Source organism: Bos taurus, chromosome Y (assembly GCF_002263795.3).
Source record: "Bos taurus isolate L1 Dominette 01449 registration number 42190680 breed Hereford chromosome Y, ARS-UCD2.0, whole genome shotgun sequence".
NCBI lineage: Eukaryota > Metazoa > Chordata > Mammalia > Artiodactyla > Bovidae > Bos > Bos taurus.
The window spans coordinates 5,197,649-5,210,467 of record NC_082638.1 but is presented as its reverse complement, the minus strand read 5'-3'; the positions used below and the strand labels follow the sequence as shown (position 1 = coordinate 5,210,467).

The 12,819-nt window shown below is 49.1% G+C and overlaps 2 protein-coding genes across 8 annotated transcripts in view; one reads left to right on the top strand and one right to left on the bottom strand.

Moving 5' to 3' along the window:
• Window positions 1-3,407, bottom strand: part of LOC101902122 (uncharacterized) — a 53,408-nt gene extending 50,001 nt beyond the window's left edge. The window contains exon 1 of the mRNA XM_059884003.1: window positions 3,053-3,407. Within this exon, the coding sequence (XP_059739986.1) occupies window positions 3,053-3,407 (355 nt within the window). The remainder of the gene's footprint in view (window positions 1-3,052) is intronic.
• PNPLA4 (patatin like phospholipase domain containing 4) overlaps window positions 1,848-12,819 on the top strand; it is a 44,396-nt gene continuing 33,424 nt past the window's right edge. For 2 of the 7 annotated variants that reach the window (XM_059884000.1, XM_059883995.1), the window contains exons 1-4: window positions 3,284-4,207; window positions 5,605-5,789; window positions 8,013-8,107; window positions 9,850-9,985. In XM_059884000.1, coding sequence (XP_059739983.1) covers window positions 5,610-5,789; window positions 8,013-8,107; window positions 9,850-9,985 — 411 coding nt within the window. In that variant the 5' untranslated portion in view covers window positions 3,284-4,207; window positions 5,605-5,609. 7 annotated transcript variants of the gene reach the window in all.

Here is a 12,819-nt window from a genome sequence, read left to right as displayed (position 1 = left end):
GCAGCCTCCTTCTCTGTGGGTGCCCAGGGCATGCTCTACTCCAGGACTGCAGAAGTGCCTTCCTCCGAACTCTACGGTGGTCTCGACACAAGGGATGCTTTCACCAGGCCATGGCGACCTGCGGTACCACCTCGATGCCTCTGGGGCAAGGGCGCCGCTGTGGGGGCCAATGCTCTGGCCACAACCCCCTGAAACTGAAGCCTGTGCGTTTCTTCTTTCATCTCCATCAGGCTCAGCATGCAGAGTTCTGGGAGGAGGTGACAGGGGTGAGGAGCTGCCACACGGAGGGACCATAAGGGTGTCACACAGAATGATGGCCTGCCCCACAGACCTGTTCCCCTGTGCTAGGATGCCAAGGCTGGAACACAAATCCCACCACGTGGACGGCAGACTGCAACAGGAGAGACTCTGGCCCTGTCCCTGGGGCAGAGGGGTGGCAAGCATCCCTTGCCTGCATCTTTCTCCTTCTTGATGAAAACACATGATCAAATTTTGTAGAAGTTGAGGACAGACTTCCCTGATAGCTCAGTTGGTAAACAATCTGCCTGCAAAGCAGGAGACCCCAGTTCGATTCCTGGGTTGGGAAGATCCACTGGAGAAGGGAGAAGCTACCCACACCAGTGGGCTTACCTGGTGGCTCAGCTGGTAAAGAATCCGCCTGCAATGTGGGAGACCTGGGTTCGATCCCTGGGTTGGGAAGATCCCCTGGAGAAGGGAAAGGCTACCCACTCCAGTATTCTGACCTGGAGAATTCCATGGACTGTATAGCCCACGGGGTCACAAAGAGCCGGACACGACTGAGCAACTTTCACTCAAATTGAGGACAGGGAAAGCCTTGGGCACTTTGCTTCTGTGCCAGCTGCTGTCGTGGGTGCCTCTCAGAGCTAAGGGTTCACTAGGCCCCAGTTCAGTGTGGACATGCACAGCATCTCCGTGTGCCTGTGTACTAGCACACGATCACGCCTCTACAATTACACATCGACTGCCTCCCTGCCCACTAGGCTCTAGGTGAGGAAGAATGAATCCCTGTTAACTGGGTGTGCCCGGTACCTGCACTATGTCTGTTAAACAATGGGTCCTTAATAAATGTATGATAAATGGCTAGCAAATAAGCCAGTTCAAAACTAAGTTACTGGGGAAAACAGCAACAAAAACAGGCAAAAGATATACTGGGGAAAAAAAAAAAAAGATCTTAAAGGGCAATTAAAGTACTATTCACTCACAAGAGTAATTTACTTAAATCCAACAATCACAACAAATATTTATTAATCATGCACTATGTGAGAAGCAGTATGCACGGAGCTGAGATTAGGAAAACAAATACGCTTAAATCTGATATTCTTCCTTAAGGAAAGGGAACTGAACCTTTTAATTCATTGCATGCAAATGAACCTTTTAATTAGTCACATGTAGGTATGACAAGGGCTAAAAGGGAGAGAAGAGGGATGTTTCTTTATTTTTTAGAGTTTAAATTGTTAAGACTTATATTATAGAGCTCGTGAACACTTTTCCGTGACCCTTAAATGTGGTGGGATCACACTCACCGACAGGGGTGGTAATAACCACTGATCTCATTCTCTCTTTTAACAAAGGATCTCCGAGTCGTGGTGTTCAGCCTTGCTGCCCCAGGGACATAGTGCTCATCTATCTTCTGAATCAACCTGCTTGCTGTTGTTGCTAAACTTGGCAAAGGCCTGGCCTAACACCTGGGGTGGTCTGGCTTAAAGTGACGTGGTGGCATCACAGATCTAAGGAGAGATAAGGTCCACAGAGCAAAAATCTGTGGTGCCACAGAGCCAGAATTTGGTGGTCATGGTAGCCAACCAACTGTTTCGTGCATTTGGGCACTGCCAGCAGGTTGAGACGGAGAAGGCAGTGGCACCCCACTCCAGTACTCTTGCCTGGAAATAATAAGCAACTTCTGGGGATTCTGCTGAAACGCAGACTCTGCTTTAGATCTGAGGCCTGGGTTTCTCTTTTCCAGTAAGTTCCCTGGAGGATGCTCTCTTGGAAAGACCACACCCTACCAGAGTTAGAAGGCAGTGGAAGGATTAAAGATTGAACAGAGCGTCCTTCTACATGTCCTGCTATACCCACTCCCCTTTCCCTTCACTAAACCCTAATGCAGTCAAGAATTCAGCATAAGGCAGTTGTGCTACCCATCATTGTTAGGGTGTCTTCATGATCTGCTGTTCACAAGAAAGAAAAACAAAATCACCTCCTTCGCTCTCTTGCTTACAGAAAGTGTCCTGGGGCAGAGTCCAGGGCCCTGGAATCTCAAACGGGGCAGAAAGAAAAGGTGCAAGGGAAAGGCCATTTGGGGAGCTCCCGCCCACTCCCTCTCCCGCTAAGAGACTCTCTTGGCATCCTTCAGATTCTCTTCTGTAGCTTCGGTGTGAATAAACCTGTCCTCCAACAAGGGGATCTGGGTCACCTTCCACCACAAAGCCCACCAATTCCTCCAGGCTTGATTGTTAGGATTGGACAGGGAAGACATTGTTCAGGGACAGAAAGAGCCGCCGGTCCTTTGACTCTGGGTGGGAATGCCAGCCGAGTGCGGGCCGCCATACTTAGGTCTAACGAGGGCCAGTGGTGCCCGCTGACGAAAGCAAGAGGCTGGTCCGTTGCAGGCCGGCTTTGCAACACGAACTTCCACGCGTTAGCGCCAGCTCTCATTTTGCCACCCCGTTTTGCAGAGAAGTCACCTGGGAAGCTCAGAAAGGTTAACACAACCCTTATCCACACAACCTAAGGCGGCCTGAGGAACCGAACGCAGCCCAAAGCCGTAGTTCGGCCTCTCCAATAATGCTGAGGAACAACAAATCACAGGCTGGCTTGCAAAAGCCGAGGGACGGCCCGCCCTAACACGGACAGCCGAGCCCGCCTCGAGGAGAAGGAGACGGGAAACCACTTCCGGGAAACAGCCGACCACAGGACCAAGCACTTCCGGTGCAAGGCACAGGCGGGTCGTTCGGAGGTCAGCGGACTCGCAGGTAAGGGCCGACCCTAGCCATCCGGAGACGGTACGAGCCCAGAATGTCGTCTCCCTTACCCGCGCGAGAGGAAACACCAGGGTGAAGCGGGCCGAGCGCGCGCCGCCATGTTAGGTTCGGCATTTTCAACGGAGCAGGCGGGGCCGAGTGGACGCCGGCGTCAGCGCGATGACGTCGTAGACCGGGCGCCTGCCTTCTACCTGCGGAACCTTCCTGGGCGGGCCCAGGGCGCGCGTCGTCCCGCCCTGATCGGCGGGGCCAAGTTGAATGACGGCCTAACCCCGCCTTCCGGTTCCGGTTGAGGGCGGGAGAATGCTGCTCTGCGCCGAAGTGTCTCAGACCTGCGTTGGTAGAGGGGGACCGGGAGCGGGGGGCGGGGGGCGGAGGGCGGGCCGCACGTTCTGGCCAGCCCATGTGTCTCCAGGGGCGAGCGGGTCTGGGTAGGAGGAGTCCTTATTCCCGCCGCACCCAGACCTCGAGGGTGGGAGGCTGGGCACTGGGCTTGCGACTGCTGGGCCGGCTCCTTGGAGGCTGAGCACCCAAACGCTTCTCCCCGGTCCATCCTTAAGAAATTAAACCCAAACCGGGGCTCGGCTTCAGTGACTGAACGCGCAAGGCCTGGCTCCAAGCATCAGGGCCTTCAGATCAGTTCAGTCGCTCAGTCGTGTCTGACTCTTTGTGGCCCCATGGACTGCAGCACGCCAGGCCTCTCTGTCCATCACCAACTCCCGGGGCTGGCTCAAACTCATGTCCATGAGTCGGTGATGTCATCCAACTATCTCATCCTCCGTCGTTCCCTTCTCCTCCCGCCTTCAATCTTTCCCAGCATCAGGGACTTTTCAAATGAGTCAGTTCTTTGCATCAGGTGGCCAAAGGATTGGAGTTTCAGCTTCAACATCAGTCCTTCCAATGAACACCCAGGACTGATCTCCTTTAGGATGGACTGGTGGGATCTCCTTGCAGTCCAAGGGACTCTCTAGAGTCTTCTCCAACACCACGGTTCAAAAGCATCAATTGTTGGCATCAGGTGGCCAAAGCATTGGAGTTTCAGCTTAAGCATCAGTCCTTCCAATGAATATTCAGGACTGATTTCTTTTAGGATGGATCAGGTCCTTGAGTTCCTAAATTCCAAGCCCAGGCCAAATACCTAATCTGAAGGTACCGAAATCCGGTGTGATGCCCCTTTCCCCTTCGGAGTGAAGAGCATTGCAAAGGTGAATGTTTTATACACGTGGTGAAATCGTGCCCCCAGAGGTTTGGGGGGGGGGCGGAATTTTACAGTTAAATTTGTTGCGAATATCAGATGGTGCAGGTGACGTTTCTTTGGGCCTTCAATTGCACTTGGCAGTCGCAGTCTCAGTTTGTCTTGAGAAACTTCCCTATGAAATACATTAAATTGTTGAATAATTCAGTATTGCATTATGGAATAATTGTGAGCATCCGTTTAAAAACAAAAGCAGGACAAAAACAAAGGAATGCTCACAAGGGAAACGGGTAGGGAGCCAAGCTGTCTAATTTAAATTTATTGATGCCACTTGGCAAAGAGCAAATGTGTCTTTAATTTGGAGTTTGCTACAGTCTGTAGTGATGTTACTAATGTTACCAATCACCCAGACCCCCAAATGTTTCAAAAGGTTAAGAAACAAGGCCAAATGCCTTGCCAGTTGAAATTAATCCATTTGCTTTTTGCTAAGTAATTAGAAAGTAGGCTGCATAGTCTATGTACTGAACAGATATAAACTGATGTTAATTTTTTTAATTAATATGATTATATTGGGTCAGGGTGAGTGAGGGAAAAGAAAATGTTTCCTTGAAAGATTTGGATGTTCAGTTAGACTTTGATTGAAAATATGCTTAGACCAGAAAATTATATGTAGACACATATACCAGAGAAGGCAATGGCACCCCACTCCAGTATTCTTGCCTGGAAAGTCCCATGGACGGAGGAGCCTGGTGGGCTACAGTCCATGGGGTCACTCAAGTCGGACACGACTGAGTGACTTCACTTTCACTTTTCACTTTCATGCATTGGAGAAGAAAATGGCAACCCACTCCAGTGTTCTTGCCTGGAGAATCCCAGGGACCGGGGACCCTGGTGGGCTGTGGTCTGTGGGGTCGCACAGAGTCGGTCACGACTGAAGCAACTTAACAGCAGCAGTAGCAGACACATATACATACTCTTTGCAACCCCTTTATGGAGTTCTCCAGGCCAGAATACTGCAGTGGGTAGCCTTTCCCTTCTCCAGGAGATCCTCTCAACCCAGGAATCAAACCCAGGTCTCCTGCATTGCAGACGGATTCTTTACCAGCTGAGTCACAAGGGAAGCCTAAGAATACTGGAGTGAGCAGCCTATCCCTTCTCCAGGGGATCTTCCCAACCCAGGAATCGAACCGGGGTTTAGCCCACATTGAAGGTGGATTCTTTACCAACTGAGCTATCTGTGAAGCCCATATGCATATATTTGTGTGTGTGTGTATATATATATATATAATTAAACATACATAATTGTATTTATCTCATCACTTCTAAGAAATGATGACTAGCATCCATGTGGAACAAACTATACCACCTTACAGGCATTTCTTGGGTTCTGTTTCCCCACTTTCGCAGCTAGAATGAAGCACATCAACTTGTCCTTTGCAGCGTGTGGGTTTCTGGGCATTTACCACTTGGGGGCAGCATCGGCACTCTACAACCACGGCAGAAAGCTGCTGAAGGATGTCAAGGCCTGTGCAGGGGCTTCTGCGGGATCCTTGGTTGCTTCGGTTCTCCTGACAGCGCCGCAGAAAATAGAGGTAATTAAGTAGTAACTAGGCTGTGTTGCTCATCAGTAAATTAAGAACAAAGAGGGAAGATGATTGTTTAACTCTATTAAGTTAACTGCATAGAAGTCATCCTTTGCCTGGGAAACAGAAAAGGTTAAGATTTCTTTTAAAGCGTCACCCTTAAAGAGTTGTGCTCTCCATTTGGAAAAGAAGATTATTCGGGGGGTGACAATGAGACAGGGAAACAAAATGCCTTATTTTGCTCATGAGTATTTCTTTAGTCTTAAGATTCCAGCTTTGTTTCTTTCCAGCAAACGTTTATTTCTCCGTTAACTGATCATGAGAACACAGGGCCTGTCCTCAAGGCCTGGAATATGTAGCTGATGAAGTCTTAGCTTGCTTCTACTTACAGACAGGCCTGTAAAGTAAAACATGACCCTGTAATTTAAATGGGATGATAATGGAATGTAATTAATGGCTTTTTCATTCCCATAGTAAGAAGCCCTGAATTTGAAGTAGTTTATCTAGAAGTAAGAATAATAAGCTTTCATTAAGTTTTTCATTTAATGCAGTCTGTATTTTTAAGCCCTCCGTGGTGGCTCAGTAGTAAACCTGCCTGCCATGCAGAAGACTCGGGTTCAATCCCTGGGTCCAGAAGATCCCCTGGAGAAAGAAATGGCAACCCACTCGAGTATTCTTGTCTGGAGAAACCCATGGACAGAAGAGCATGGCGGGCTGCAGTCCATGGGGTCGAAAAAGACTTAGACACAGCTTAGCGACCAAACAACAGCAACGACGGTGTTTTTTAAGATTTGTTTTCTGCTTCTAGACAGTCGACTAAAGGACAACAGCAGCAGTGTTTTTAAAATCAATTTTCTGCTTCTAGATGGTCGTGATGCTCTCTCTGACTTTGAGAACTGGCCTCAGTGGGTGGAAAATACTCTGTTTGTTAATTACATGCATTCTCTTAACCACTTGGAATAGTCATCATATAATGATTAACACTTCCGTGCCCAGGGATGAATTCAAGTTCACACTTAAGTGTTTAGAACCAAAACATTTTAAACACAAGAGACTTTCTTGGGAAGGGGCGCCCTGGTGGAGAGCAGGAGGGTGAGGGAACCCAGGAGGACTACTCTGCCACGTGGCTCGAAGTCTGGGGTTTTAGGGTGAGGGGATTAGTCTCCGGGTTGTCTCTGGGCCATCAGTGTGAGTCACGGCCCTTCCTGTTTGTTTGCTCAGCCAAGGTGGATGCCTGCAAGAAGGATTCTGGGAGGTGGAAGGACGCATGGTGTCCTCCCTTTGACCTTTCCCGAACTCCTCCTCCGTGCTGGCTTGCTGGTTACACGCTCCTCTGGGAACCTCCTGTCGTAGAATAACTCATGTAAACAGTTACTATCGGGCCGAGTTAGGATGGGCGGTTTCGGCCAGTGTCTCCCCTCACACAGGGGCTCTGTGTATCTCGTGAATCCCAGTGCCGAGCCCAAAGTCTGGTGTCAGTAACTTGCTGGATGGATGAACTAAAAAAGTCAAGGATGGGTCTGGGTTCAAATCCTGGCTATGACACTCATTCTTGATGACATGGTAGGAAAGATGCTTAACCATACAAACTTCAGTTTTCCTATCTGTCCTGTGTGGTGATTATATCCACCTTGCATTCTTTTTTTTTTAACCTTATTTTTAATTGAAGGATAATTACAATATTGTGTTGGTTTCTGCCATACATCCGCGTGGATCAGATAGGTATACATATATTCCCTTCTTTTTAAAACTCACTCCTACGTCCCATCCCAAATTCTATCCAAAGGTGATAAAAAAAAAAAGATTGTAATTGGGAGAACACGTAGCTTGCCTGGGGACCAGGAGTGGAGGGTGAGGATCAGGCCCAGAAGGGCTTCTAGCCTGTGAAGCACCCGACACCTGGGGTTAGCTTTGTAGGGTCCGGGTATTGTGTTTGGCAGGCTTCCCTGGTGGCTCAGATGGTAAACAATTTGCCTGCAATGCAGGGTTCAATCCCTGGGTTGGGAAGATCCCCTGAAGGAGGGCATGGCTACCCACTCCAGTATTCGTGCCTGGAGAATCCCATGGACAGAGGAGGCTGGTGGGTTACGGTCCATGGAGTCACAAAGAGTCAGACAGGACTGAGCAACTATCACTTATATAATTACCTTGTGTGGTGGGCACAGAGGTCTGGAACCAGAATGACTTTTCTTCTGACAAAACATAGGGTCACCTATTAATTTTCTCTTTCAGGAATGCAACAAGTTTATCTATGATTTTGCTGAAGAAATCCGAAGGCAGTCTTTTGGGGCACTAACACCTGGCTATGATTTCATGGCCCGGTTGAGGTACGTATTTATATATATATATATATATATGTGTGTGTGTGTGTGTGTGTGTGTATATATCTCAGATCAGATCAGATCAGTCGCTCAGTCGTGTCCGACTCTGTGATCCCATGAACCACAGCATACCAGGCCTCCCTGTCCATCACCAACTCCCGGAGCTTGCTCAAACTCATGTCCGTTGAGTCGGTGATGCCATCCAACCATCTCCTCTATTGTCCCCTTCTCCTCCTGCCTTCAATCTTTCCCAGCATCAGGGTCTTTTCCAATGAGTCAGTTCTTTGCATCAGGTGGCCAAAGAATTGGAGTTTCAGCTTTAGCATCAGTCCTTCCAATGAATATTCAGGAGTGATTTCCTTTAGGATGGACTGGTTGGATCTCCTTGCAGTCCAAAGGACTCTCAAAAGTCTTCTCCAACACCACAGTTCAACACCACCAAAGCATCAATTCTTTGGTCCTCAGCTTTCTTTATAGTCCAACTCTCATATGCAAACATGACTACTGGAAAGAAAAACCATAGCTTTGACTAAACAGACCTTTGTTGGCAAAGTAATATCTCTGCATTTTAATATGCTGTCTAGATTGGTCATAGCTTTTCTTCCAAGGAGCAAGTATCTTTTAATTTCATGGCTGCAGTCACCATCTGCAGTGATTTTGGAGCCTGCAAAAATAAAGTTTGTGACTATTTCCTCATGTATTTGCCAGGAAGTGTTGGGACCAGATGTCATGATCTTAGTTTTCTGAATGTAGAGTTTTAAGTCAACTTTCTAACTCTCCTCTTTCACTTTCATCAAGAGGCTCTTTAGTTCTTCTTCACTTTCTGCCATAAGGGTCGAATCATCTGCATATCTGAGGTTATTGATATTTTTCCCAGCAATCTTGATTCCAGGTGAGAATATATATATTCCCACGTGGCACAGTGGCAAAGAATCCATCTGCCAATGCAGGACACACAGGAGACTCGGGTTCGATTCAGAAAGATTCCCCTGGAGAAGGGCATGGCAACCCACTCCAGTATTCATGCCTGGGGAATCCCATGGACAGAGGAGCCTGGCGGGCTGCAGTGCATGAGGTCCCAAAGAGTCGGACATGACTGAGTAGCAGAGCGTGTATATAGTAACGTTTCACCGCAGAGCCTGCGTAACCGGGATGCTGTGGATGAGCCGTAGCAAGCTCAGTCAGCATTGTCACTCCTCAGATGTTCACGAGGTGGCCAGTCATCAAAGGGGAAGCGTGCGGTGGACAGTCAGGCTGCTCAAGATGGCAGTTCTCTTGCTCTCTGTACATCCCCTGTCCGGACCTGTCCTGGCTACCCAGTCACCCAGTCTCGTCTCCTCGCTTGTCTCTGCCCCGCGATCCTCCTCATCTTTAGGCCAGAGGGGCTCCACCTGCCAGTTTCATGAAGCGGAATGGCTGTCCTCCACGATGGTCGTTAACCTGCAAACTTATGAGCTGGTCCCTGCTGTAACCAAGGAGCCTACCTAACCCCAATGCCCCGTATAAACGGTGACCTCCTCCTCCCGCCAATCTTGGCTGCCTTGTCCTGTCCACGACACACGGGCGAGGCATTGCTCCACCGCTTTTATATCTTTTTGGATTTGGACGTGTGAGATTCTGCAGCTGCTAAGCCTCTGGTGTTCCTGTCACTGTCTGGACTATCTCATGGATTTCGGGTGGGGGCAGCTAGAAGGCTCTCAGGCCTGAGGGGGTGCAGTCCTGCAGGCCGCTCCCTTTCTCTCCTCCAGGAGCGGAGTGGAGTCGATTCTCCCCACCAACGCGCACGAGCTGGCCCATGGCCGCCTGCACGTCTCCATCACCAACACCAGGACCAGGCGGAACTGCCTGGTGTCCAGCTTTCCCTCCAGGGAGGACCTCGTCAAGGTAAAGGCGGCCGCGCCCCATGGTGCAGGGAGCCAGCCAGCCCTGTGTGCGTGTTGAGCACAGTGAGCGTGCAGGGTCTTTAAGTCAGCGGTCCCCAGCGTTCCGGGCACCAGGGATGGCTTCATGGAACACTTTTTTCTTTTTCTTTTTTTCCCTTAAAGACTTTATTTTGTATTGAGGTATAGCTAATTAATAAACAACGTTGGGATAGTTGTAGGTGGACGGAAAGGGACTCAGCCACACATACACATGCATCCTTTCTCCCCCAAACTCCCCTCCATCCAGGCTGCCACGTGACACTGAGTAGAGTTCCCTGTGCTGTCCAGCAGGTCCTTGTTGCTTCTCCATGTTAAATACAGCAGTGTGTCCATGTCCACCCCAAACTCCCTGACTATCCCTTCCCCAATCCTTCCCCTTGGGAACCATAAGGTGATTACAGAGTACTGAGCAGAGTTCCCTGTGCGGTCCAGCAGGTCCTTGTGGGTTCTCCATGGTAAATACAGCCGTGTGTCCATGTCCATCCCAGACTCTGCAACTCCATCCCCCATCCTTCACCCCCACCGCCTTAGCCAACCGTAAGTTTGTCCTCTGTAAGTCTGTGCATCTCCTTCTGTTCTGTAGGTTCATCCGTATCACTGAGGACAGTTTTTCCGTGGACTGGGGAAACGTGCAGGAGGATGTTTCGGGGATGATTCAAGCACATCACGTTTATTGCCCACTTTATTTCTATTATTATTGCATCAGTTCTGCCTCAGGTTCTCAGGCATTAGACCCCGGAGGTTGTGAACCCCTGCTCTAAATCCAGCTTTGCATCTCGGGCCTCATAGATAATGGGTGCTCCATCAGTCCTGCGTCTCATGGATGGATCTCAGTGTTCCTGAGGCCACAACACAGCAGGCGGCTCCCAGAGGCCTGTGGACGAGCCCGGTGTCTTGTCTCGTGATGTTCAGTGTGGCCACATTTACTCTGTGGGTGAACTTGAGTACCAATAACTGTTCTTTACACTGTTGTAGGTTAATGCTCTGCAGTTCACGTAAGACTTTGTGCGTGGACTACCGTATTCAGTCCTTCCACACGCCTTCTGTAAATCAGGCAGGACAGGCAAGATTAACGCCTCTTCTGTTGCTTTCTTAACAGAAGAAAGGGGCAGAAAGATTTTATGTGGCACGCCCCAGGCTGTACCGATTGCCAGTGGGAATCCGGGTCTCTTAACCTTTTCAACCGAATGCTCCCTTTCGTTTCTTCTGTTTGGCATTGACGCCTTTCTGTCCACACACACATGGAAGCTGGTTGAGAATTCATGATCTCTGGGAGCTATTTCAGCTGACTTGCAAATAGCAATGCATTGGTAAGGGGATACATGAAATATTTTAAATTGTCAAGGACACACTAGGGCTTCCCTAGTAACTCAGACGGCTCAGTTGGTAAAGAATCCACCTGCCATGCAGGAGACCTGGGTTCGATCCCTAGGTTGAGAAAACCCCCTGGAGAAGGAAATGGCAACCCTCTCCAGTGTTCTTGCCTGGAGGATCCCATGGACAGAGGAGCCTGGCAGGCTACAATCCGTGGGTTTGCGGAGTCGGAACGACTGAGCGACTAATGTGCAAGGATGCACGGCTCTTAGAAATGCCAGCCAAGTTTTATTTTCCTTCTGTGGGTGTTGTGGGGCTTCCCTCACGGTACAGATGGTAAAGAATCTGCCTGCAATGCGGGAGACTTGGCTTTGATCCCTGGGTCAGGTAGATCCCCTCAAGAAGGGCATGGCTACCCACTCCAGTATTCTCCAGTGGAGAGTCCCCAGGGGCAGAGGACCCTGGTGGGCTGCAGTCCATGGGGTCTCCAAACAGTCGGACACGACTGGGGGACTCACACTTTATCTTTCTGTGGGAAACATAGCAAGCCTCGGGTGATAGAGAACATGTGTGTGCAGACAGCAGCAGGTGATGGATTGAGCGTGAGAGCTAAAAGTTTCACCTGAATTAATGATAAATGCATTGTTGTTTTCTTTTAACTATCGAATCTCCCTGTTTGAATTTTACATTTGAATGATATGATTTGAAATACCTAATGAAGTGTTGAGCTGACAAGTGAAATTACTCTGCGATTTAAGAGATTATAATATCTTCACTCCATGTACCAATTATTCTTGTCTCACTCATACACTGATATTCAATCTCTCTTAAGAAAATATTTTTCTATAATGTAATTGTTAAGCTTGTGTAGACTTAAAGACTAGAAAGAGGGAAGCCGATAAATCCATGCCTGAGTTGTCACAGATCGTCAACACCAACACAGAGACGTCAGGCTGGCAGTGGGTCAGAACACCTCTTCTTGTACAAGATTGTGAACAAAGCACTGTCATCTCATCATAAAACAGGAGGGGAGGGACTTCCCTGGTGGTGCAGCAGTTAAGACTCCATGTTTCCACTGCAGCGGGCCCCATCCCTGGGTGGGGGACTGAAGTACCACATGCTGTGTAGTGGGGCCACCAATATATATATATACACACCCACACACATACCTGTGTGTGCATATGTATATATAAGGAATTCTGCTCATGGTTTCCACCTTTATATTGAGTCTGTGCCTGGCTACTCTATCTACAGAGCCCTTGATATTTTCTACCAGTTCAGTTAGCTTCAGTTGCCCAGTCGTGTCTGACTCTCCATGACCCCATGGACTGCAGCACGCCAGGCCTCCCTGTCCATCACCAACTCCCGGAGCTCACTCAGACTCATTGCATCAAGTCAGTGATGCCATCCAACCATCTCAACCTCTGTTGTCCCCTTCTCCTCCTACCTTCAGTCTTTCCCAGCATCAGGGTCTTTTCCAGT